We start from the raw sequence: 27937 nt of genomic DNA, 5'->3' as shown, positions 1-27937 counted from the left end.
TCACTTAATCTGCGGGTCAAAGATTACAAAACAATTGGTCACTAAATGTGCGGGTCAATTTGTCACTTAATCTGTTGGTCAATTATTGGTCTATTTCAAATCAAAATTGGCGGTACATTTATTGAAAACTGTTTGTTTCGCTAGGATTGCTAGTGTAGAGTTGGCTTACTACAATTTATCCATCCCCTGTTTTAGCATGTCACTTCCATGGACACATTCTGTCTGATATTATACTACAGTAGACAAAACAAAATGTTAGATGTAATGATTTAAAAATTCTTAAGACATATTTATGTGAAGAACAACCATATGAAGTCCTTTGAGATGAAAAGTTTTCATGAGGGCTATTTCTATGTTCACCAGATGTGGAGTTCATTATAATCATTATAATACAAACACAAACTTACAAGATGTCCAGAGAGCATAAGCTGATAAATAGGGACTAGGCATCGAGAACTTCGTCCACCAGACAAATCATAAATTCAACAGTGTTAATTTGATACTCTGAACTAATAACACATACCGTAATTATTTTCCATTATAACAGGAAGTTCAGATGGATATCTGTTTACAATAATATCTCTGGATTTGATACATCAAGTCTACTGTATATTAGCTGTGGTATTGCTGAATTGTTATCAATGTGTTGACATATTTTGATGTATTATTTGATGGACATTAATTTTTGACTTTTGTAATTAAAGATAAACTCTTGATTTACAGCCTACATTACAATAGTACTAAATAACACACCTGTTAGTGCTATCTGTTTCCTGTTTGAACCTTGCCATCTGACCCTTATGCTGTATCTGGTTCACTGAGATAATTTTCATTGAGGGATTGGCCATATTTGATTACAGACACACTTATGTATAATAGTAATATTTAATACAACTGGCTAGTTTGTGTTCCTCTCTTACTAACAACCTGGTGTTCCTCTATGTTACTAACAACCTGGTGTTCCTAAATGTTACACACAACCTAGTGTTCCTCTATGTTACTAACAACCTGATGTTCATCAATGTTACCAACAACCTTGTGTTCCTCTATGTCACTAACAACCTGGTGTTCCTCTATGTTACTAACAACCTGGTGTTCCTCTATGTCACTAACAACCTGGTGTTCCTCTATGTCACTAACAACCTGGTGTTCCTCTATGTTACTAACAACCTGATGTTCATCAATGTTACTAACAACCTGGTGTTCCTCTATGTTACTAACAACCTGGTGTTCCTCTATGTTACTAACAACCTGGTGTTCCTCTATGTTACTAACAACCTGGTGTTCCTCTATGTTACTAACAACCTGGTGTTCCTCTATGTCACTAACAACCTGGTGTTCCTCAATGTTACTAACAACCTGGTGTTCCTCTATGTTACTAACAACCTGGTGTTCCTCTATGTCACTAACAACCTGGTGTTCCTCTATGTCACTAACAACCTGATGTTCATCAATGTTACTAACAACCTGGTGTTCCTCTATGTTACTAACAACCTGGTGTTCCTCTATGTTACTAACAACCTGGTGTTCCTCTATGTCACTAACAACCTGGTGTTCCTCTATGTCACTAACAACCTGGTGTTCCTCAATGTTACAAACAACCTGGTGTTCCTCTATGTTACAAACAACCTGGTGTTCCTCTATGTCACTAACAACCTGACGTTCCTCTATGTTACTAACAACCTGGGTGTTCCTCTATGTTACTAACAACCTGGGTGTTCCTCTATGTTACAAACAACCTGGTGTTCCTCTATGTTACTAACAACCTGGTGTTCCTCTATGTTACTAACAACCTGATGTTCATCAATGTTACTAACAACCTGGTGTTCCTCTATGTCACTAACAACCTGATGTTCCTCAATGTTACAAACAACCTGGTGTTCCTCTATGTCACTAACAACCTGGTGTTCCTCTATGTTACTAACAACCTGGTGTTCCTCTATATTACTAACAACCTGGTGTTCCTCTATGTTACTAACAACCTGGTGTTCCTCTATGTCACTAACAACCGGGTGTTCCTCTATGTTACAAACAACCAGGTGTTCCTCTATGTTACTAACAACCTGGTGTTCCTCTATGTCACTAACAACCTGGTGTTCCTCAATGTTACTAACAACCTGGTGTTCCTCAATGTTACTAACAACCTGGTGTTCCTCTATGTTACAAACAACCTGGTGTTCCTCAATGTTACTAACAACCTGGTGTTCCTCTATGTCACTAACAACCTGGTGTTCCTCTATGTTACTAACAACCTGGTGTTCCTCTATGTCACTAACAACCTGGTGTTCCTCAATGTTACTAACAACCTGGTGTTCCTCAATGTTACTAACAATCTGGTGTTCCTCTATGTTACTAACAACCTGGTGTTCCTCTATGTCACTAACAACCTGGTGTTCCTCGATGTTACTAACAACCTGGTATTCCTCTATGTTACTAACAACCTGGTGTTCCTCTATGTCACTAACAACCTGGTGTTCCTCTATGTTACTAACAACCTGGTGTTCCTCTATGGTACTAAAAACCTGGTGTTCCTCTATGCCATTTACACCCTGGTGTTCCTCTATGTTACTAACAACCTGGTGTTCTTCTATGTTACTAACAACCTGGTGTTCCTCTGTGATACTAACAACCTGGTGTTCCTCTATGTCACTAACAACCTGGTGTTCCTCTATGTTACTAACAACCTGGTGTTCCTCTATGTTACTTACAACCTGGTGTTCCTCTATGTTACAAACAACCTGGTGTTCCTCTGTGTTACAAACAACCTGATGATCCTCTAGGTTACTAACAACCTGGTGTTCCTCTATGTTACAAACAACCTGGCGTTTCTCTATGTTAATAACAACCTGGTGTTCCTCTATGTTACTAGCAACCTGGTGTTCCTCAATGTTACAAACAACCTGGTGTTCCTCTATGTTACTAACAACCTGGTGTTTCTCTATGTCACTAACAACCTGGTGTTCCTTTAAGTTACTAACAACCTGGTGTTCCTCTATGTTACTAACAACCTGGTGTTCCTCTAAGTTACTAACAACCTGGTGTTCTTCTATGTCACTAAAAACCTGGTGTTCCTCTATGTTACTAACAACCTGGTGTTCCTCTATGTTACAAACAACCTGGTGTTCCTCAATGTTACTAACAACCTGGTGTTTCTCTATGTCACTAACAACCTGGTGTTCCTTTAAGTTACTAACAACCTGGTGTTCTTCTATGTCACTAAAAACCTGGTGTTCCTCTATGTTACTAACAACCTGGTGTTCCTCTATGTTACTAACAACCTGGTGTTCCTCTGTTATTAACAACCTGGTGTTCCTCTATGTCACTAACAACCTGGTGTTACTCCATGTTACAAACAACCTGGTGTTCCTCTATGTTACAAACAACCTGGTGTTCCTCTGTTATTAACAACCTGGTGTTCCTCTATGTCACTAACAACCTGGTGTTCCTCTATGTCACTAACAACCTGGTGTTCCTCAATGTTACTAACAACCTGGTGTTCCTCTATGTCACTAACAACCTGGTGTTTCTCTATGTCACTAACAACCTGGTGTTCCTCTATGTCACTAACAACCTGGTGTTCCTCTATGTTACTAACAACCAGGTGTTCCTCTATGTTACTAACAACCTGGTGTTCCTCTATGTCACTAACAACCTGGTGTTCCTCTATGTCACTAACAACCTGGTGTTCCTCTATGTCACTAACAACCTGGTGTTCCTCTATGTTACTAACAACCTGGTGTTCCTCTATGTTACTTACAACCTGGTGTTCCTCTATGCCATTTACACCCTGGTGTTCCTCTGTGATACTAACAACCTGGTGTTCCTCTATGTTACTTACAACCTGGTGTTCCTCTATGTTACTTACAACCTGGTGTTTCTCTATGCCATTTACACCCTGGTGTTCCTCTATGTCACTAACAACATGGTGTTCCTCTATGTTACTAACAACCTGGTGTTCCTCTATGTTACAAACAACCTGGTGTTCCTCTATGTTACAAACAACCTGACGTTCCTCTATATATGTTACTAACAACCTGGTGTTCCTCTATGTTACTAACAACCTGGTGTTCCTCTATGTTACTAACAACCTGGTGTTCCTCTATGTTACTAACAACCTGGTGTTCCTCTATGTTACTAACAACCTGGTGTTCCTCTATGTCACTAACAACCTGGTGTTCCTCTATGTCACTAACAACCTGGTGTTCCTCAATGTTACTAACAACCTGGTGTTCCTCTATGTCACTAACAACCTGGTGTTTCTCTATGTCACTAACAACCTGGTGTTCCTTTAAGTTACTAACAACCTGGTGTTCCTCAATGTTACAAACAACCTGGTGTTCCTCTATGGTACTAACAACCTGATGTTCCTCAATGTTACTAACAACCTGGTGTTCCTCTATGTTACTAACAACCTGGTGTTCCTCTATGTTACTAACAACCTGGTGTTCCTCTATGTCACTAACAACCTGGTGTTCCTCTATGTCACTAACAACCTGGTGTTCCTCTAATGTTACTAACAACCTGGTGTTCCTCTATGTTACTAACAACCTGGTGTTCCTCTATGTTACTAACAACCTGGTGTTCCTCTATGTTACAAACAACCTGACGTTCCTCTATATGTTACAAACAACCTGGTGTTCCTCTATGTTACAAACAACCTGACGTTCCTCTATATATGTTACTAACAACCTGGTGTTCCTCTATGTTACTAACAACCTGGTGTTCCTCTATGTTACTAACAACCTAGTGCTTTATCAGTCAGAGTTTGTCACCCATCAGTACCATTGTATCATTTTTAAGCAGTTGTATTGTTTTTCTGTGAGGTATACTGCAGTCAACCTTCTTATTTTGCAAAATCAATTTTAACTTGCAAAAACTTACTGCCATATATATGTATGTATATAATACCTTATCAGTAATGATTCTGTTATACTAGATATAGACCCAGGACGATTTTATTGGATTTCAGCAAAAAGTATTTAAAACTGTATGTAAACTTTATGTAGTTGGCAACATCTAATGGCCTGACAGTTATGTGTTGTGTTTTTGTCCAATTCTCTATCTTTCCATAACGGACAAATTACTACAGCAACATGAATATAGGGGTCAACTGGCTACTTATATCAGAATCTTTTAATTTTACCTGGCAGCGGTAGAAAATTGTAACCATGTACTCGATAATGTTTAACTCTCTCATGGAAGTTAAAAATCTCCCAGGGGGAAGGCTAGGGTCAAGGGAAAATTCTCTATTGAAGTTTACAACACTGGGACATTCAATTATACTAATGGTTTCTTACCAGACACGCATAGATTTTATTCAGAGTGTAGAATTTCTTATTTTTCAAATTCCTCTGTTGTTAGCTCAGATTTTATTCAGACTGTAGAATTTCTGATTTCACAAAATCTGCTGTATTAGGCACAGATTTTATTCAGACTGCAGTATTTCTGAAAATTCTGCTCTTGTTGGCTCAGATTTTATTTGGACTCTAGAATGTCTTATTTTCAAAAAATGGTTAATATATATATATTATCAGCACTTGAAATTGACTATAATAAATCCATTTTCGATGTGTACAGATTCCAAGTTTTTGATGTGTATTATAACATGAACCTTACTGATCATTTTATAAATGTACCAGGTTAATATTTGTATCATAGAAATGTTATTTTTCGGGTTAGTCCGAAATCCAAGATGGCCGCCATATCCGCCATCTTGAAAACACATTTTAAACTTCTTCTCAAGTTCCACTAGTGCTATTGAGCTGAAACTTGTCTGAAAGAATCCTGAGATGATCCCGACCAAGTGTTGTTATTTCTCGAGCCGATGCAAAATCCAAGATGGCCATCATAGCAGCCATCTTGAAAAACACATTTTAAACTTCTTCTCAAGTTCAACCATTGCTGTGGAGCTGTAACTTACCAGAAATGATCCTGAGATGATCCCGACCAATTGTTGTTATTTTTGGGTCGATCCAAAATCCAAGATGGCCGCCATAGCCGCCATCTTGAAAACACATTTTATACTTCTTCTAAGTTCCACCAGTGCTATTGAGCTGAAACTTGCCTGAAATGATCCTCAGATGGTCCTTACCAAGTGTTTTTTATCTATTGGGTCGGTCAGAAATCCAAGATGGCCACCATGGCCACAGTGCCACTATATACTTGCTACAGAGAATACATACTACAATAATATAAGGGTTTTAATTTAGAGTCAGATGACCGTTAAGGCCCTAGGGCCTCTTGTTCATTCAAGTGATTTCATTAAATTTACCTTCATGTTGACACCAGTGTGATGATAATGACGATGATGATGATGATGATGATGATGACAGTGTGGTGATTAAAAGTGTGTCGATGATGACGGTATGCTAATGATGACTTTGTGATATAAGGTTTATGATACTGATGATGGTTGCTGATGGATGTTAATAGATGATGGTGTAAGGTTACCAGTGCTGGCCATGTAACCTCAGGTGAGGGGCTCACAATAGCTCTGTGGGTTAGAGTGCAGGCCATGTAACCTCAGGTGAGGGGCTCGCAATAGCTCTGTGGGTTAGAGTGCAGGCCATGTAACCTCAGGTGAGGGGGTGGCAATAGCTCTGTGGGTTAGAGTGCAGGCCATGTAACCTCAGGTGAGGGGGTGGCAATAGCTCTGTGGGTTAGAGTGCAGGCCATGTAACCTCAGGTGAGGGGGTGGCAATAGCTCTGTGGGTTAGAGTGCAGGCCATGTAACCTCAGGTGAGGGGCTCGCAATAGCTCTGCGGGTTAGAATACAGGCCAGGTAACCTCAGGTGAGGGGCTCGCAATAGCTCAATGAGTTACAGTGCCAGTCATGCAACCTTAGGTGAGGGGGCCGTGATAACTCAGTTGGTTAGAGCGCCAGCCACTTAACCTTGGTTGAAGATATGATGACATGGTTCAAGGCTCCTTACCCATATCAGTTTGTGTTTCTCAGGAAGCTGAGAAATGGGCCAGTCTGTACTGTCGTGGTTGTGTCCTTGGGCAAAATACTTTACCCTTATTGCTCTGGATGGCCTGAAACGGGCCGCCTGTATGTTGTTCAGTGAGGTAATCACCAACTACTACAAAGAGACCCGGCATCGAAATTACCCTGGCTGATCACGGGGTGATAAACCCAACAAACAAACAAACAAATCCTTAAAGTGGCAAGAGCTATACACCTTATTTAATGGTAATCATTCTTTAGAAACAGTACGAATGATTCTAATGTCATGTTTTATAAGAAGATGCATCATTTGTTATGTGTATTGCTGTCAAAACTGATATGCTGCAAGGACATTTGAAGTTTTTAATTGATATTTTTTCCTCATCGTATCGAAACATTTTAATTATTTCCCCTCTTTTTTTTCCTCGCCTTATAGAAGCCTTTGATATTTTTTCACCTTTTTGCTGTTTCTCGTCATATTGAAACTTTTAATGTTTTTATTTGCATGGTTCAAAATCTCCATAAAAAAAAATTCATGTCTGAACCATGTATAAAACCGATGAAAATATTTTGCATACCAGAAAACTACTGAATTAACATAAATATAGGGCATTTTAATTTCTAAAACTTTCACCATAACAAAAAATGCTTTTGTAGTAAGGCTTGCCTTACCAAGAAAACAATAGAGCTTTTCAAAAATTCAAACAATTTCAGGGAAAAGAAACTGAACTACATTGTATTTAGTTTAACTTACCCTACATCAACAAATTACAAAAATGCTACATGTGTACATGTACAAAAACCTGTTCCGGTTTTTTTGAAAATGAAGATTTATTGAATAAGAATGACCGGCATTTCCAAATTACCAGTATTAGGATTTAGAAATGAAAAATAAGAATCAGATTTAAATTGAAATAGATGACTATAAGGACTATCTGCTAGACTGAACAACCAACACATTACTATAATGCTGGTTTGTAACCTTACTTTTGTTTCTTTTTCTTTTGCAGGACAATCTGCCATCCACTGTGAAACAATCTATATCTGTGATATATCATCGACTGTCTGTGACATTCCTCTGGATCAGATACATTTTCATCAGTCAACTAACTTATGGTTTAATCATCAAATCACTACTGTATTATAACTACAGACAGACGATATACCCCATGTCTATTCTTCTACATCCAAATTCCATATCGGCTATACTTTACTATAATTATACAAATTTTCAGTTCAGTGATAACATGCTCCGCCCATTTATATATATTGTGCCCTGCATCAGTGAATATTTTCATTTCTATATCTGAGTCAATTTGGTTAAATAACTACAATAACTTCTAAATGTTGATAATATCTCGTACATCTCCTGCATATTTATAAGCACATGAAAGTGGTGTAAAGAGGAGGTTGTATGTAGGTATTGTTAGATACTGGTACATGTACACCAGTAAATAATTGTCTGCTGAAAGGTGAGAAGAGATGGCTGTAATTAACAAGGCATCACATCCACCATGTTTTTATTCCGGGCGATGATGGGAATAAATAGGTAAACATAGTAAGAGTATGTTTTATTGGATCAAATTTTCTTTAAAAAGAATATCAAGTGCAATATTTGTGTAAAAATCAGGCAAACAAATCTCGAACACACACCAAAAAAAATGGAAACAAATACCTGTATAAAAAAGTGATGTTGTGATTTGTTTTAATTACCTAGAATTATTACCTAATTATCATTTTACAATGTAATTAATAACAAAAATGATTTAGTTGAAATAAATGAAATTGATAAGTAAAATTGCAGTTGTTGTTTTTGTTTTTTGTTGGGGTTTTTTGGTAAATTTCCATAAAACACAATTGTCCATGTTTCATGATTTTCTATACCTTTATAACCTATATTAAGATTAAACTTTGCACTCATTGCAGGAGATGTAAACATTTGCTTGCCTGATACTGTTTTATTTTATTTTTTTGCTGGGGTTATTTTTTTGCTGGGGTAATTTCCAACTGTTGGTTCACTTAAACATTCAGTGTATTAATAAAATAAATATCTGTTATTATGCATGTACATGGATGGAAACATATTGACAAAAAATATTTTTATTTGAGTTTGTAAGAGATATTCATGGCAATTAATGAAAAAAAAAAATTGTATGAAATAACTGTAGGAGACTGAAGTAAAATGCACTGAAATTTGAAATATGAAATATTTAAAACAAAATCTCATAGAACCTCACTAAATCAGGGTTATTTTTGTGTTTCATTTTGTATCAAGTTTATGACTGTGGTGACCTAAAAATATGCAACAACATGAAGATAATACTTTCTAATTTTATACAAAAAAACATGTTTGTCCTGTAGACTCACATGAAATAATATACAAAAATATAAATGAAAAAATAAAATATTGTCCTACTGGACCCTTGTATAAAAATGTGCAATAATGAAATATGTTTGTATTGAGTAATTAATATTGAACTGTTAAACATAAATGAGTTGTGTCTAGAAAGTTTTTAATTTAAGTTGGAAAGAATATAAATCATGTAAGTAAACTTAAGTTCCTCTATGCATTATATATATATATATATTCATTGATTCCCATGTATGTTATGTTAAAGGCATGAAAATAATCATACATTTTAATAGTATTTCATGATTTCAAAGCAATTGCTTTAGATGAATATACAATCAAAATCAGAAACAACTAACATTTCTTGGTTATGTTTTAATCCAACAATTGATCAAAATTGATAGCATTAAAATTTCAAAAGATTCTTTGTAACATTGACATCAAATGATATGTCTACCTTCTAAGGTCAAGGCCTAATGATCCAAATGTTGTCTCCTGCACACAATTTCTGACTGTCATAACAAGTTCTGGCCGCACACGATTTCTGGGCGTCCTTATACACCCATAATGCACCCCATTATTACCGACCACCGTCTATAAATCTCTCAGGGTCAAAAGAAGAACTGGACAGTTGCAAGCTTGGATGCACTTGCTAATAATGTTGTTTTTTTCCCCTTTGAATTTTAAACATTGTAGTTATGTGGTTTGGAAACACTTGGGGAATTTCCCGTAACTACTGGTTTTTCCAGGCAGGTAGGTATTATTGTTAGGGGCGACAGATATGTAGGAGTGGCCTGATACAGTTCTATAAGGTCATAATCCAGTGTAGAGAAGTAGTTTGGGAATTCCAGATGTTATGTTTGTATGGTTGCATAGTGATTATTGTTAAAATGTCAAACATTCTCCAAATAAGGATATCTGTAGGATTGGCTGGAGAGCTCAGGCTGGTATTTGGGAGACGAAATTGAGCATTTGCATTACTGAGGGTCATTTCATAGTAGGCCGCCGATCATAAATGACCTATATTCAATTGACCTCTATTGAATACCAAAATTTGTCTTCCATGACGTGAGGTCTCTTCTTGCTTATTGCACTTAATTACATACATGATTTGTACCTCAAAAATCTTAATGTATTATTCACAAACTTTGATATTTAAGTAACTGTTTTTGACTTTGAATCGTGTAGTAAATGTCCTAACGGTCTCTGGAGATATGTCTGTGATTGGCCTATGTCGGAGTAAATTCTGTTTCCTGTTAGGACATGTAGCATTCTTGTCCACAATGGGTTAAGGTCCTGTATAGATGTGGGGTTGACAGTGTTATCAGGGCCCTGTGTCCCCATCCCAATGGACAATTTAAATGTTGGGGGAGTTTTTATATCCTGATGAGATAAGAGAAGATCATTGATAAATGTCTTCCTGTAGACTACAGTACTGAGGTCACGTCTGTCCTTGGTGCTATTCAAATTGTCTGTGTCTATGTTCTTCAATGGTAATCTGTTTACACATTCAAACAGCGCAATAGTGGATACAGAAACTACTTTGTTAAAGTAGGATACCAGGGATACTCTATCTAAAGTAGGGGCTCTAGGGGTACTTCAGTAAATGTGGGTTATTAGAGATATTGTAATGGTGGGATACTAGAGATATTTTAAAGTGAAATACTGTAAAGTGGGATAAAAGTGAGACACTGTCATATGGGGATATTATAGCTAAAGTTGGATACTGAAGATAATGTAGATAAAGTTGAATACAAGAGATACTGTAGATAAATTGAATACAAGATATACTGTAGTTAAAGTTGGATACTAAAGATACTGTAGATAAAGTTGGATATTAGATATACTGTTGTTAAGTTGGATACTAGATATACTGTAGATAAAGTTGGATACTAGAGATACTAGAGATAAAGTTGGATACTAGATATACTGTTGTAAAGTTGGATACTAGAGATACTAGAGATAAAGTTGGATACTAGAGAAACTAGTTAAAGTTGGATACTAGAGAAACTTGTTAAAGTTGGATACTAGAGAAACTAGTTAAAGTTGGATACTAGATATACTGTAGATACAGTTGAATACTAGAGATACTATAGATAAAGTTGGATACTAGAGAAACTAGTTAAAGTTGGATACTAGAGATACTGCAGTTAAAGATAATTGTAAAAAACTGATTAAGGCTGAGTAACTTTATTGTAAAGACTGACTAAGACTGAGTAACTTTATTGTAAAGACTGACTAAGGCTGAGTAACTTTATTGTAAAGACTGACTAAGGCTGAGTAATTTTATTATAAAAACTGACTAAGGCTGAGTAACTATTATAGAAACTGACTAAGGCTGAGTAAATTTATTATAAAAACTGACTAAGGCTGAGTAAATTTATTATAAAGACTGACTAAGGCTGAGTAACTTTATTATAAAGACTGACTTAGGCTGAATAACTTTATTATAAAAACTGACTAAGGCTGAGTAACTTTATTATAAAAACTGACTAAGGCTGAGTAACTTTATTATAAAAACTGACTTAGGCTGAATAACTTTATTGTAAAGACTCACTAAGACGGAGTAACTTTATTGTAAAGACTGACTAAGACTGAGTAACTTTATTGTAAAGACTGACTAAGACTGAGTAACTTTATTGTAAAGACTGACTAAGGCTGAATAACTTTATTGTAAAGACTGACTAAGACTGAGTAACTTTATTGTAAAGACTCACTAAGACTGAGTGACTTTATTGTAAAGACTCACTAAGACTGAGTAACTTTATTGTAAAGACTCACTCAGACTGAGTAACTTTATTGTATAGACTGACTAAGGCTGAGTAACTTTATTGTATAGACTGACTAAGACTGAGTAACTTTAATGTAAAGACTCACTCAGACTGAGTAACTTTATTGTAAAAAATGACGAAGGCTGAGTAACTTTATTGTAAAGACTGACTAAGACTGAGTAACTTTATTGTAAAGACTGATTAAGGCTGAATAACTTTATTGTAAAGACTCACTAAGACTGAGTAACTTTATTGTAAAGACTGACTAAAGCTGAGTAACTTTATTTGAAAGACTGACAGAGAATTGCACAAGTTTAACTGTTGTATATTTTGTGTTTCTAGCCATGTTAGTGACATGTAGTGTGTATATGAGGATGACATAGTGTAAGTATATGTACAGTTATGTGTATGTCTGCATTACATGGATAAGTCTGTTTAATAAATCTAAACATTAAGAATGAAAGATTTATTGTTCCTTCTTGTCAATGTGTTAAATGTTTTGAATATATGAAATTTGATGAAACCAGGTGCATTCAACATCAATCTTTGAGCTGGATAGTAGGGCTAATTTTCTTCACAGAGATGACAATTGTTGCATACCAAGTTATTTAAACCATGGTGTACATGGATAGAGGAAGTTGATATAGGCACATGTATGAATTTTGTACCAATATTTCTAAAAAAAAATTAACAAATATTTAGTTACTGACATTTCACAACCTCATTGCTGTTTATAAAAAAATAAATAGATAAAAGTTCATATCAAATTCTTTACATTCAAGTGTTGTAACATAAAAAAATACAATTCATACAAAGCCTATTATCATATATATGGTAACATTTTAGGGATTTTCGACATTTCTACACAGCATGGACTAACATTATGTACGTTCAGCAATAAACCCCTCCTCTGTTCTAATTGCTGAATACATGATTGGTATGAAACTGACTTTGGAACAAAGGAGATACTCAGTAATAAATCCCTTTATTTTCTTGTAAGGGTGGGGAGGTTGGGGCTTATTGCTGGTCGAGTATGGTAGATGACAAAATGTATGAAATAGCCAGCAGATTATGAAAAAGTGAAAAAAAATATGTGACCAAATACTTTGTTGTGTTATTTTTTAAATGCCATATCTTCTCAACAAAATCCGCCAATCTCAATGGATTTTTAAGTATAAAATTTGAAGTGTTTATTTATAAATAGAATTGTTTTAAATTATGAGGTATTTTAGTTTTAAATTCTAATAGAACCATCTTTCTATACATAGACTGTGTGGGTGTACAGGGTTGGGTATGGAGTGAAAACCTGAAAACCTGACGCCTCCATACCCCTATCTTAGCCTGGCCGCACAAAAAAACTAAGCCCTGTCACATGTATGGACATGTGCTAACCTTGAATTTGAATAGCTCACCTGTTTATTTGCTGTTGTTTTTTTTTAAATTTGGTGCCAAAACACAAAAAAGTTGCGTTTCTTGCAACATTTTTTTTTTAATAATCTTAATTAAATAAATATATAAAAAGTACCTTATACAAGAAAGAATGAAAAATTCTCAAAAAGCAGGTTATAAATATAATTTGGTCATTAAGTTCTGATATAAAAGTACATTATTAATGTAATCTGACAAATCTAACGTTTACATACCTCTCTGGGGATTTTTAGTTTGGAAAGATTCACAAATAAACTGGAGATTGCTTAAACATCTTTATGGGTATTACAATCTTGTGTACTGTAATCAACTCAGTTTGCAGGAAAAACACATTAGATAAGTGAAAATAATAATTATCTCAAGTTAGAGACCAGAATTTTGCACTGGAGATTACTAAATTTACCGAAATAAATCAGAGGCACCAGACCCACTGCAGACTTTACTGGTAAGCATTTTGGTATGTTTGATCTGAACCGTAGCTTTACTATTGAATAAAAATGTAGTAGTATATTTAATTGGTTTGATACTTGAATCATTGTTATTAAATTATTATTATCATAAGATTTTAAAAATTAAAAAATAAAAACTAGTAAGATACATTTTACATTCAATAAAGTTTGATTGCTGATTCTGTTTACCGAGGAAGTTGAATTTATAATTGACAAAAAATCAGACTTTCTTATTTCAATTGTACATGTATTTTATTTGCTAATGTACAGATGTAGGGGATATATTTGCTAGTTAATATGCCAGGTGTCAAATAAACCACAGCCAAAGTATTCCAATAATCAGTATATTTGTTAATTAATGTAGGAGATATAAAATCAAGGAAAAATTGTTAATTTATTTAAAGGATATAATACATTTGTATTGCTCATGAATTTATGTGTTGAATTTTCAAATTTACATTATCTGGTAAGTTTATTAATTGATTCAGGGAATATATTTTCAAATTAATTCAGGAATATATTTACAAATTAATTCAGGGAATCTATCTACAAATTTGATTTAGGAAATATATTTACAAACTAATTGAGGGAATATATTTACGAAATAATTCTGAGAATTTATATACAAATTAATTCAGGGAATTCATTTTCAAATAGATTCCGGAAATATATTAACAAATACTAATTAATTTAGGGAATTTATTTACAAATTAATACATGGAATATATTTACAAGTTAATTAAAAACATTATATAACTCTGTATTTTAATTATAATATATATATACTGGGATACACATGCATTTTACTTTCTTTTTCAGAAAATTTATTTCAGATTGATAAAGGAGATATTTATTTAGTAGTTATTCAACTACATGTAGGTGAAAAATTTATTTTGATACCGCAATGTAGTAAAGTTTATCAATTAGATAATTGAAATAACATTGATGATCAATTAGTTGATTAAATGCAAAAAAAAAAAAAAAAATCTCTTCATTGTTATTTTATTTCATGAATTCTTCCAGTAGTTAGATACTGTCTGATTCTAATCAATTTTGAGTTTTCATCGAGCCGTTAAATTGTGATATCCATATCACAGGTATGATTTTCCATTAGATAAACTTGTCATGGATCAGCATTTAGTCGGATAGATTCAATTTTAAAACTGCCATAGTCATAGAACCTTATCAAATCTAATGAGATGGACTCTATATTGGCAACTACAGTAGAAATTTTATTTACACATGATTGATAATTGAAAATGCAAGTTTTAGCAATTTACTGAATAAAACAATTCAAATCTTTCTTTTGACACCTCCCCCTCTCCTACCTCCCTCCAAAGCTGACATCCCCACCCCTACTCCTGTCAAACCCGACACTCCACCCCACTCAACCTCTCTCCAAACCCGACACTCCACCCCACCCAACCTCTCTCCAAACCCGACACCCCACCCCACCCAACCTCTCTCCAAACCCGACACCCCACCCCACCCAACCTCTCTCAAAACCCAACACCCCATCCCACTTCCAGGTCAACTTCCATTGAAAATTAAATTTCATAATAATTACTTCTTAAAAGTTTTGTTTCCACTTTTATAATTACATCATGATTTATTGTTAAAGATTATTGGTTACAATAATGATACTGAAAAAACAACAAAGTAAAGATCTGAGTTTAACAAAAACATATCCCACAGCTTCATCAACTTCGAAAAAGAGTATTCAATACGATACTCTCTTTTTCACACCCTTGGTTCCTACATGTACTTACCCAATCCTTTATAATTATTTAAAGATTTTTTGGGTACATTCAGGGGATGTTAACTGAACTTATATTTTTGTAAAAGGAACTGGTTGATGTGGCTTGTACATAGTGTTAAATACAGTCTTTGTCACTCAGCTGATGGAGCATGCTACTTTGGCTCAGGAGGTAGAGCTGTGGCTTTTCACGTCGGAGACCCGCGTTCGATTCCTGTCAGGGCACTCGACAGCAATGTGTTTTTCCCACAATGATGGTATTGAGAGCCTTGGGTTGAGATTTGGGTAAATCTCAAGAAAAACTGGGAGTAGTGTAAAAGGATTGGGTCATGTATATATATATAGTTAGTGGCTTGTACATAGTGTTAAGTAAGTCTCTGTCACTCTGCTGATGGAGCATGACTTACAGCTGTGACTTATCACACCGGAAACCAGGGTTTGATTCCTGTCTCACGCTGGAGACCAGGGTTTGATTCCTGTCCAGGCACTCGGCAGGAATGTATTTTTCCTGTTCTTTAACAATTTTATCAATTGGCACATTTGCATTAGCTATGTAACAAAAAGCCAAAAATGGAAACTTATATTCAGGGTGAGATGTCTTGAACATTATTCCCATCACTCCGATGCCTAAATCTCAGACCAGTTAACATTGAACTTTGAACTTTGACACCCAACCTCTTCACCGACTTCCGTTGATGGCAGTTAGCTACTTCTTTATATATTTTATTTCTTTTTAATATATAAAAGCCAAGTGACTGTTTAATCATAAGATAAAGGTATAGTTGAAGCCAAACAATATGGCAATGCGGTCTCTCTTTCCGACATGGAATATTTGTATACAAAGTGTAGTTTGTACTTAGCTGGCTGACCACATCAAAGGAGAAGTGTTTTATCGAGATCTGGTGTATGTTATGTATTAAAGATAATATTTATGTTTAAAAAGTGTCTGCTGTGTGATATTTGGTGTTTATTGATAAATCGTGATTAACCGTTTATTTACTCATGAAGTTATGATACATAAACACTTAAGTGTATGTTAGCTTATATAACAAAACTTTCTTAAAAATTTTGAAGAAAGATTTTTTTACCAACCTTTGAAGTGTTATTTAACAGGCTAATAAGATGCATTCAAGTACATAACTGTGGGAATGTTTTATGTTAAGTGTTTTAAATTTAACACAGCTATTTTGAAATTAGCACTAAAACTGCATGAACATCAATCAATTGTCTAGATAGCAAAACTAATTATGCATGTAGAAAACATATTTTATGCTTTCTATTAAAACTTGTTTTTCACAAAAAGGAACATCAACAATCTTTGCAGTAATAAGTTCCTTCCACTTATCACCATGGTAAACAGGAAGTCTGTACCTACTCCAACACACACCATGGTAAACAGGAAGTCTGTCCCCACACTGACACACACCATGGTAAACAGGAAGTCTGTCCCCACACTGACACACACCATGGTAAACAGGAAGTATGTCCCTACACTGACATACACCATGGTAAACAGGAAGTCTGTACCTACACTGACCAACACCATGGTAAACAGGAAGTATGTCTGTACACTGACACACACCATGGTAAACAGGAAGTCTGTACCTACTCCAACACACATCATGGTAAACAGGAAGTATGTCCCCACACTGACACACACCATGGTAAACAGGAAGTCTGTACCTACACTGACACACACCATGGTAAACAGGAAGTTTGTACCTACACTGACACACACCATGGTAAACAGGAAGTCTGTACCTACTCCAACACACACCATGGTAAACAGGAAGTCTGTACCTACACTGACACACACCATGGTAAACAGGAAGTCTGTACCTACTCCAACACACACCATGGTAAACAGGAAGTCTGTACCTACACTGACACACACCATGGTAAACAGGAAGTCTGTACCTACACTGACACACACCATGGTAAACAGGAAGTCTGTACCTACACTGAAACACCACCATGGCAAACAGGAAGTCTGTACCTACTCCAACACACACCATGGTAAACAGGAAGTCTGTACCTACACTGACACACACCATGGTAAACAGGAAGTATGTCCCCACACTGACATACACCATGGTAAACAGGAAGTCTGTACCTACTCCAACACACACCATGGTAAACAGGAAGTCTGTCCCTACACTGACATACACCATGGTAAACAGGAAGTCTGTACCTACACTGACATACACCATGGTAAACAGGAAGTCTGTACCTACACTGACACACACCATGGTAAACAGGAAGTCTGTACCTACACTGACACACACCATGGTAAACAGGAAGTCTGTACCTACACTGACATACACCATGGTAAACAGGAAGTCTGTACCTACACTGACATACACCATGGTAAACAGGAAGTCTGTACCTACACTGACATACACCATGGTAAACAGGAAGTCTGTACCTACACTGACATACACCATGGTAAACAGGAAGTCTGTACCTACACTGACATACACCATGGTAAACAGGAAGTCTGTACCTACACTGACATACACCATGGTAAACAGGAAGTCTGTACCTACACTGACACACACCATGGTAAACAGGAAGTCTGTACCTACACTGACATACACCATGGTAAACAGGAAGTCTGTACCTACACTGACACACACCATGGTAAACAGGAAGTATGTCCCTACACTGACATACACCATGGTAAACAGGAAGTATGTCCGTACACTGACATACACCATGGTAAACAGGAAGTATGTCCGTACACTGACATACACCATGGTAAACAGGAAGTCTGTCCCCACACTGACATACACCATGGTAAACAGGAAGTCTGTCCCCACACTGACATACACCATGGTAAACAGGAAGTCTGTCCCCACACTGACATACACCATGGTAAACAGGAAGTATGTCCGTACACTGACATACACCATGGTAAACAGGAAGTCTGTACCTACACTGACACACACCATGATAAACAGGAATCGGGGAATGGGTATTCATTCGCGAGCATTCGAACATTCGTTTCAGCTCTACTGTCAATGTATGTTTTCCAGCTCTTGTCCACTGTTCTCCACCAAAGTCAGCTTAACATTTTGTTTAATGATCATGAAGCAAAGTTGCTTGGAATCACACAAGGTCAACCCAAGTGACCAAATCTGTAGTTTATTAGGTATAAATGCAAAATATTTGAAATATGTTACTTTGCAAATTATATGTTGACTGGGAACATCAGATATTAATCAAACTCCTTGGTGTACAAAAAGAAAAGTCCAGTGTGCCAGTTACAGTGGTTAGCTGATTGCGGACGTGTCTAATATTACTGATTTTCTTCACATTTGGCATGTGTTTCTTCAGCAAACCCTTGATATTAGTTTCGAATCAGTCGTCAAGACCTTTTAAGATCACTTTTCCAAACAATGATGATAAGGTTGAGGCATATATGGAGGATCTCTGATGACTGTGTTCTAGTATATCTACAAACTATGAAGACCAGACATGACAAAGACATAGCTCAACAACATATAACAACTACAGTTGTATTTATCTACTGAAGAGTTTTTGTTAAATGTCGTTTATCCTGCCATACATAATCTGTAACTTGCCAACTTCAAGGAATTTCCATGATTGAAAATGAAAGTGCATAAAATTTCCAGCCACAGAAATGAAATTAAGACCTCTTGACAAAAATCAAACCCGAATTATGCATCTCTCTCTCTCTCTTTCCTTCTCTCTCTCTCTTTCCTTCTCTCTCTCTCTTTCTCTCTGTTCTTGACTAGTTGACATTCATGTCATCAGACTCGTAGGGTCAATATGACCTAATGCCATCATACTTTATCTCGGTAATCATTTTTATGAACATTGACCATCCAGACTCTAAAGGTATTTTAGTATTATCATTGTTACAAACATTGACCGTCTAGACTTTAAAGGTAACATGGTAATCATTGTTACAAACATTGACCGTCTAGACTTTAAAAGTATCTCGGTAATCATTTTTATGAACATTGACCGTCTAGACTTTAAAGGTAACATGGTAATCATTGTTACAAACATTGACCGTCTAGACTTTAAAGGTAACATGGTAATCATTGTTACAAACATTGACCGTCTAGACTTTAAAAGTATCTCGGTAATCATTTTTATGAACATTGACTGTCTAGACTTTAAGGTATCTTGGTAATCATTATTACAAACATTGACCGTCTAGACTTTAAAAGTAACATGGTAATCATTGTTACAAACATTGACCGTCTAGACTTTAAAGGTAACATGGTAATCATTGTTACAAACATTGACCGTCTAGACTCTAAAGGTAACATGGTAATCATTGTTACAAACATTGACCGTCTAGACTTTAAAGGTATTTTAGTAATCATTGTTACAAACATTGACCGTCTAAACTTTAAAGGTATTTTAGTAATCATTGTTACAAACATTGACCGTCTAGACTCTAAAGGTAACATGGTAATCATTGTTACAAACATTGACCGTCTAGACTCTAAAGGTAATATGGTAATCATTGTTACAAACATTGACCGTCTAGACTCTAAAGGTAACATGGTAATCATTGTTACAAACATTGACCGTCTAGACTCTAAAGGTAACATGGTAATCATTGTTACAAACATTGACCGTCTAGACTCTAAAGGTAATATGGTAATCATTGTTACAAACATTGACCGTCTAGACTCTAAAGGTAACATAGTAATCATTGTTACAAACATTGACCGTCTAAACTTTAAAGGTATTTTAGTAATCATTGTTACAAACATTGACCGTCTAGACTCTAAAGGTAACGTGGTACTCATTGTTACAAACATTGACCGTCTAGACTTTAAAGGTATCTTGGTAATCATTATTACGATTAATAAAAGTTTTCTGATGGTTTATGTCCAAATTTAAGGTGAAAATGTCTCCTGAAGAGAAAGAGCATACCCATGAAGACCACTTTTAAATAATTTATATTGATAGAACCTGTGTAAAGAGATCACCACTATTAGGACATTATACCTGTGTAAGGAGATCACCACTATTAGGACACTATACCTGTGTAAGGAGATCACCACTATTAGGACACTATACCTGTGTACAGAGATCACCACTATTAGGACACTATACCTGTGTACAGAGATCACCACTATTAGGTCAATATACCTGTGTAAAGAAATCACCACTATTAGGACATTATACCTGTGTAAAGAGATCACCACCATTAGGACACTATACCTGTGTTAAGAGATCACCACTATTAGGACATTATACCTGTGTAAAGAGATCACCACTATTAGGACATTATACCTGTGTAAAGAGATCACCACTATTAGGACACTATACCTGTGTAAAGAGATCACCATTAGGACACTATACCTGTGTAAAGAGATCACCACCATTAGGACACTATACCTGTGTAAAGAGATCACCACCATTAGGACATTATACCTGTGTACAGAGATCACCACTATTAGGACATTATACCTGTGTAAAGAGATCACCACTATTAGGACATTATACCTGTGTAAAGAGATCACCACTATTACGACATTATACCTGTGTAAAGAGAGCACCACTATTAGGACATTATACCTGTGTACAGAGATCACCACCATTAGGACACTATACCTGTGTAAAGAGATCACCACTATTACGACATTATACCTGTGTAAAGAGATCACCATTAGGACATTATACCTGTGTTAAGAGATCACCACTATTAGGAGACTATACCTGTGTTAAGAGATCACCACCATTAGGACACTATACCTGTGTAAAGAGATCACCACCATTAGGACATTATACCTGTGTATAGAGATCACAACTATTACAACATTATACCTGTGTTAAGAGATCACCACCATTAGGACACTATACCTGTGTTAAGAGATCACCACCATTAGGACACTATACCTGTGTAAAGAGATCACCGCCATTAGGACATTATACCTGTGTAAAGAGATCACCACCATTATGACACTGTACCTGTGTAAAGAGATCACCACCATTAGGACACTATACCTGTGTTAAGAGATCACCACTATTAGGACATTATACCTGTGTTAAGAGATCACCATTAGGACATTATACCTGTGTAAAGAGATCACCACTATTAGGACACTATACCTGTGTAAAGAGATCACCTCTATTAGGACATTATACCTGTGTACAGAGATCACCACTATTATGACATTATACCTGTGTTAAGAGATCACCACTATTAGGACATTATACCTGTGTTAAGAGATCACCACCATTAGGACACTATACCTGTGTTAAGAGATCACCACTATTAGGACATTATACCTTGCCAAGAGATGTGACCTGCTAAATGAGACCAGACTCTCAGAAGGTGGTCACTGAATATGGTTTGACAACTACATTGGATTTTATATTTTACTTTATTTTATTGAGCAGTATTTGCATTTCAGCAGACTGAAATATTAACATTGATTGAGACTGAAGTTAGAACAGCCATTCTAGCCTCAAAGAGTTTTTGAATCTTGAAAGAAAATAAACTGTATCACTTCTGATGAGGAGGAAGGGTGCTGATGTGGTGTGGATGAGGAGGAATGGTGCTGATGTGGTGTGGATGAGGAGGAATGGTGCTGATGTGGTGTGGATGAGGAGGAATGGTGCTGATGTGGTGTGGATGAGGAGGAAGGGTGCTGATGTGGTGTGGATGAGGAGGAAGGGTGCTGATGTGGTGTGGATGAGGAGGAATGGTGCTGATGTGGTGTGGATGAGGAGGAAGGGTGCTGATGTGGTGTGGATGAGGAGGAATGGTGCTGATGTGGTGTGGATGAGGAGGAATGGTGCTGATGTGGTGTGGATGAGGAGGAATGGTGCTGATGTGGTGTGGATGAGGAGGAAGGGTGCTGATGTGGTGTGGATGAGGAGGAATGGTGCTGATGTGGTGTGGATGAGGAGAAATGGTGCTGATGTGGTGTGGATGAGGAGGAAGGGTGCTGATGTGGTGTGGATGAGGAGGAATGGTGCTGATGTGGTGTGGATGAGGAGGAAGGGTGCTGATGTGGTGTGGATGAGGAGGAAGGGTGCTGATGTGGTGTGGATGAGGAGGAAGGGTGCTGATGTGGTGTGGATGAGGAGGAAGGGTGCTGATGTGGTGTGGATGAGGAGGAATGGTGCTGATGTGGTGTGGATGAGGAGGAAGGGTGCTGATGTGGTGTGGATGAGGAGGAATGGTGCTGATGTGGTGTGGATGAGGAGAAATGGTGCTGATGTGGTGTGGATGAGGAGGAAGGGTGCTGATGTGGTGTGGATGAGGAGGAAGGGTGCTGATGTGGTGTGGATGAGGAGGAAGGGTGCTGATGTGGTGTGGATGAGGAGGAAGGATGCTGATGAGGAGGAAGGGTGCTGATGTGGTGTGGATGAGGAGGAATGGTGCTGATGTGGTGTGGATGAGAAGGAATGGTGCTGATGTGGTGTGGATGAGGAGGAAGGGTGCTGATGAGGAACAGGAAACAATAGTTTGACAGGTGAAATATTGGTGTGAGGATTCCTCTACCAGACTAAATGGCTGATGGCTGTAACTCTCACACATGTTCTTTATTAGCCTCACATCCAGGAGACATTTAGACACTAGAATTGTGTAAGATCAAATTTAACAAAAACTGACAGCAACTTAAAGTTTTATGAGGTTCTGTTTTTTAAATCTACCAACAGCAGTCAGAGGCAGGCAAAGTTTTGCAGGGTAAATTAACCAAAAAGTTATGAGATTTCACTTTTTTTTTTCACGCATATTTCTTTCTGTTGGAAGTGTAACTTTAATTTATTGCTGATTGGATACATGAGTTTCCTGAGTCGGCCCAGTCCGAGACAAGTGTTTTGAATGAGATGGTTTGCAGTATAGTGGTCACGTGCTCTTGGCATTATGTAATAATCAGCTTCACAGCATGAAAACTGAAGTCATAAAATTTCATGCTTCAATAACATTAAATGAAACGATAAAATTTCACACTGTAATAAAAGTTTTATTATAAATTAAATGAGTACTAAATGTGAGTGGCAATAGATATAAAAGAAATATATATAAGAAATTTGTACAGTGTGGTTAATGTAAGAGTGGTGTTACAGCTAGTCAGTGTCAAGGTCAATGTAAGAGTGTTGTTACAGCTAGTCAGTGTCAAGGTCAATGTAAGAGAGGTGTTACAGCTAGTCAGTGTCAAGGTTAATGTAAGAGTGTTGTCACAGCTAGTCAGTGTCAAGGTTAATGTAAGAGTATTGTTACAGCTAGTCAGTGTCAAGGTTAATGTAAGAGTGTTGTTACAGCTAGTCAGTGTCAAGGTCAATGTAAGAGTGTTGTTACAGCTAGTCAGTGTCAAGGTCAATGTAAGAGTGGTGTCACAGCTAGTCAGTGTCAAGGTCAATGTAAGAATGGTGTCACAGCTAGTCAGTGTCAAGGTTAATGTAAGAGTGGTGTTACAGCTAGTCAGTGTCAAGGTCAATGTAAGAGTGTTGTTACAGCTAGTCAGTGTCAAGGTCAATGTAAGAGAGGTGTTACAGCTAGTCAGTGTCAAGGTTAATGTAAGAGTGTTGTTACAGCTAGTCAGTGTCAAGGTCAATGTAAGAGTGTTGTTACAGCTAGTCAGTGTCAAGGTTAATGTAAGAGTGGTGTTACAGCTAGTCAGTGTCAAGGTTAATGTAAGAGTGGTGTTACAGCTAGTCAGTGTCAAGGTTAATGTAAGAGTGGTGTTACAGCTAGTCAGTGTCAAGGTTAATGTAAGAGTGGTGTTACAGCTAGTCAGTGTCAAGGTTAATGTACATGTCAAGGTTACTGGTTGATACATCAGGTATAGGAACAAAGGTCAAGGTTACTGACTGATACATCAGGTATAGGAACAAAGGTCAAGGTTACTGACTGATACATCAGGTATAGGAACAAAGGTCAAGGTTACTGACTGATACATCAGGTATAGGAACAAAGGTCAAGGTTACTGACTGATACATCAGGTATAGGAACAAAGGTCAAGGTTACTGACTGATACATCAGGTATAGGAACAAAGGTCAAGGTTACTGACTGATACATCAGGTATAGAAACAAAGGTCAAGGTTACTGACTGATACATCAGGTATAGGAACAAAGGTCAAGGTTACTGACTGATACATCAGGTATAGAAACAAAGGTCAAGGTTACTGACTGATACATCAGGTATAGAAACAAAGGTCAAGGTTACTGACTGATTCATCAGGGATATGAACAAAGGTCAAGGTTACTGACTTATACATCAGGTAGAGAAACAAAGGTCAAGGTTACTGACTGATTCATCAGGGATATGAACAAAGGTCAAGGTTACTGATGCATCAGGTATGAGAGCAAAGATTGAGGCTACTAATGCATCATGGATTATTGAATTGATGAATTATAAAACCATTGATATTTTCTGAAACCTACTTTTGTCCTTGAGTGGAAACATCTGCCACCCATCCGTTTGTCTGTTGTCTTAGCTACAACAATGTCAGGAGACAAGCCATTTCATGTAAATTATCAAATCTTTCAAATGTCAGATTGTTTTGATAAAAAATATTAAAAATCAGGCATCCTTGAGAGTCTGAATAGAAATAAAGATTGAATTATCTGAAAGTATAGTTATCACAAAATGTTCCATACATATGCCTTCAGCTTGTACATGGCTCTATGGCTGGATATCATGTTGAGTTCATACAAATTGTTAATTTCTTGAAATTAGAAATGAAAGCAACAGCTTAGTTTTAAAAGTGGTCTATTATTCAGGGTATGCTTGCCTACCTCCATATTTTGGAAGGTGACTTTACTCTTGTGCAAGTTTGTTCAAATGAAGGACAATGTCCTACTTTCAAGGTTACATATGTCAAATGTGTTAAAATCTGTTAACAACTTCTTCTCAATAACATAAAAGCTCAATATCAAAATATTTGGCCTGTGCAACATGGTAGGTTGAAAGGCTTTCAAGGTTTTTTTTCTAAATGAATAAATTTAGCTTACTCTCATATTTGAATAAAGTCATGTTCAGCTTTAGCATCTACTACAGTAACTGACATAAATCAATTTTAAAGTTGTATTATATACAGGTGAGCAATATAGGCCCAATAAGCCTCTTGTTTTGTAACATACATTTGTCCATCCATATTTTTGTGTACCATATATAAACTGGTGTAGTGACATCGTAATGAATTATGACAAGTTGTAACATGCAGTGAAACCTGATTTCATCACCATGTCATTGTGTCAGATATGTCAGTAAAGTCAGTATTGGCAATGACAGTGGAGTAGGTAGTCATTTCGATGGATATAATCCGATATCACAGAATTCAGGTTTGACATTACTTCATGTAGCTCGAGTTTTTGTGATGTTGAAACATAAAAACAGAAAGTATTGTAAAAGCCAAACTATTTTCAAGAATAACACTAAGAAGCAGGATTTTGCAAAGTTTGATTATTTAAAAAAAAATTATTTCATACAAAATACATGAATTTGATTTTGTCCCAAACTTTCAGATGGGTTTTGTATGTGAGAGAAAGAACTGTGTGTTATTTGCAGTACTGTATATATATAAAGTAATACTATCTTCTCCACATATGATTTTGGGGTATATTATTATCCTTAGTGTATCAGACTTTTAATGATTTACAAATGGGAGGGCTGTTCACATTGTGTCTACAGCTATAAAAGTTTAACAGATTGTAAAACCTGAAACATGTGTCTGTTACCCAAGCACATAAATCACTGCTATCACCATGGGAACCAAGTGTAACAAATCCAGCAGGAAAGAGGGTCAGTGCCCACAAATTTTGGACCAAGTAGGTTCTTAGAGTTTTGAGGTTTTGTTAGCTGGGAAATGTACTTAGGTTTCACAAGTGTTTCCAAAATGTTCACATATATTTGTGTTTTCTGACCGATGATTCAAATAAAACCCTTTAACAGTCTCACAGAGCCGCATAGTTTGAATTTGAAATATTATATACGATATCATTTAGATTTGATATTAGTCTTTTGTAGGTTTAAAAAATGGAAGTACAGCTGTATAAATGAAGGTCTTGAGTCTTGCTATGTTAAAGATGTGAAATTCTAACAGACAAATGGTTGATTTAGGTCACATATTTCTTACAATTTAAATTTGTAATTAAGGTCCTACATTCAAAGATATCTTTATTTTAAATATACTTTAGTGACCTTACCAAAATTGAAATAATTAAGACTTTTAAATCAAATTTTCATTGAATCAGAAAATGATTTACTTGAAATGTGAAATTTATAATAACAGAATTATACTTTTTCCAAAATGAACAGGAAAAATTTCTCTATGAATTATAAAAAAGTTGTAAGAGATAACCTATATTCTATATATACCATGTGTCTATTGGGTACGCAGGAAATAAAACTCATATGTTAAATGTCATATCTTTATTGTATATTTCATCAAGTTTCACCACTTTTCCTCCCTGTCAATTAAAACTTAATTTGTTTACCACCTAAATATCGGTCAGTGCTCCCTAATGACGTCAGTCAGTGACCTCAATACTATCTGGTAACATGTGACCTTTCCTGACTTCATGACCTTTCTTATTCACCAAGACAACCTGTCATGTGATGTTGTTTAGAAATCCTGTGTTCCATGTCAAAATACCTACTGATCAAACCTTATTGTTTCTTTATCTGGCATGAAACCTTGATTGACAAAAATACTGAAACATTGAATTAACTTCCAATATTTTTTAGCCCACTGCTGTATAAGCCCATCCATTAAACAAGAGGCCCAGAGGGCCTGTATCGCTCTCCTGGTTTTCATGAGATATGAAACAAGAATGATGCTTAAGTATATTTGTCACTGGTATTGCTATATCAATATATTATAGGCATTTTATATGGGTATGTGAGGTTTTTATGCCAAAAAATGCATTAATCCATGAAATGAAATTGACTTTTTGCGCAACCCCATAGGGATGCTACCACACATATGTGAGTGATATTCATTGATTAGTTTCAGAAAAGAAGTTGTTTAAACCAATTGACCCCGCCCTCTGCCCCCTTGGTTAGTTCCTTCCTTTATAAAATTTTGAATCCCTACCCAAAAGGATGTTATCAGACAAATATGAGTTATTTCAGAGAAGAAGTTGTTCATACCAATTTAGCCAAATTGACCCCTTTTGGCCCCGCCCCTCAGCCCCCAGGGGTCGGCCCCTGTAATTTGTACAATTTTGAATCCTTAACCCAAGGGGATGCTACCAGTCAAATATTAGAGATATCCATTGCTTAGTTTCA

General features: G+C 36.4%; 2 protein-coding genes across 3 annotated transcripts in view; one reads left to right on the top strand and one right to left on the bottom strand.

The window, feature by feature from the left end:
• Positions 1 to 27937, top strand: part of LOC117337620 (WW domain-containing oxidoreductase-like) — a 72437-nt gene that overhangs the window by 9893 nt on the left and 34607 nt on the right. Inside the window, exon 9 of one of the 2 annotated variants that reach the window (XM_033898686.1) lies at positions 7957 to 8744. The exons of the other annotated variant lie outside the window; for it this stretch is intronic. The gene's annotated coding sequence lies outside the window, so the exon portion shown is untranslated. Of the gene's footprint in view, positions 1 to 7956; positions 8745 to 27937 lie in introns of those variants that run through there. 2 annotated transcript variants of the gene reach the window in all.
• LOC117338524 lies at positions 982 to 17871 on the bottom strand. The gene is made up of 6 exons (XM_033899878.1): positions 17661 to 17871; positions 16108 to 16249; positions 4028 to 4485; positions 3385 to 3960; positions 1712 to 3289; positions 982 to 1613 (listed from the first exon to the last, which is right to left on the bottom strand). The coding sequence occupies exons 1-6, from the start codon at positions 17869 to 17871 to the stop codon at positions 982 to 984; spliced, it is 3597 nt and encodes a 1198-aa protein (XP_033755769.1).

Source organism: Pecten maximus, chromosome 11 (assembly GCF_902652985.1).
Source record: "Pecten maximus chromosome 11, xPecMax1.1, whole genome shotgun sequence".
Taxonomy (NCBI): domain Eukaryota; kingdom Metazoa; phylum Mollusca; class Bivalvia; order Pectinida; family Pectinidae; genus Pecten; species Pecten maximus.
The sequence above is the reverse complement of the archived record's forward strand: the minus strand, read 5'-3'. Positions and strand labels throughout refer to the sequence as shown.

What these genes read in the sequence shown, in the direction of transcription:
- LOC117338524 (XM_033899878.1), bottom strand. Translation starts at nt 17,871, where the DNA reads ATGGTGTATGTCAGTGTAGGGACAGACTTCCTGTTTACCATGGTGTGT. An exon ending in AGAGGAACACCAGGTTGTTA is followed by an intron (nt 3,961 to 4,027) that starts GTAACATATATA and finishes TTTGTAACATAG; the next exon opens with AGGAACACCAGGTTGTTAGT. An exon ending in TAATAACAGAGGAACACCAG is followed by an intron (nt 3,290 to 3,384) that starts GTTGTTTGTAAC and finishes TGTTAATAACAG; the next exon opens with AGGAACACCAGGTTGTTAGT.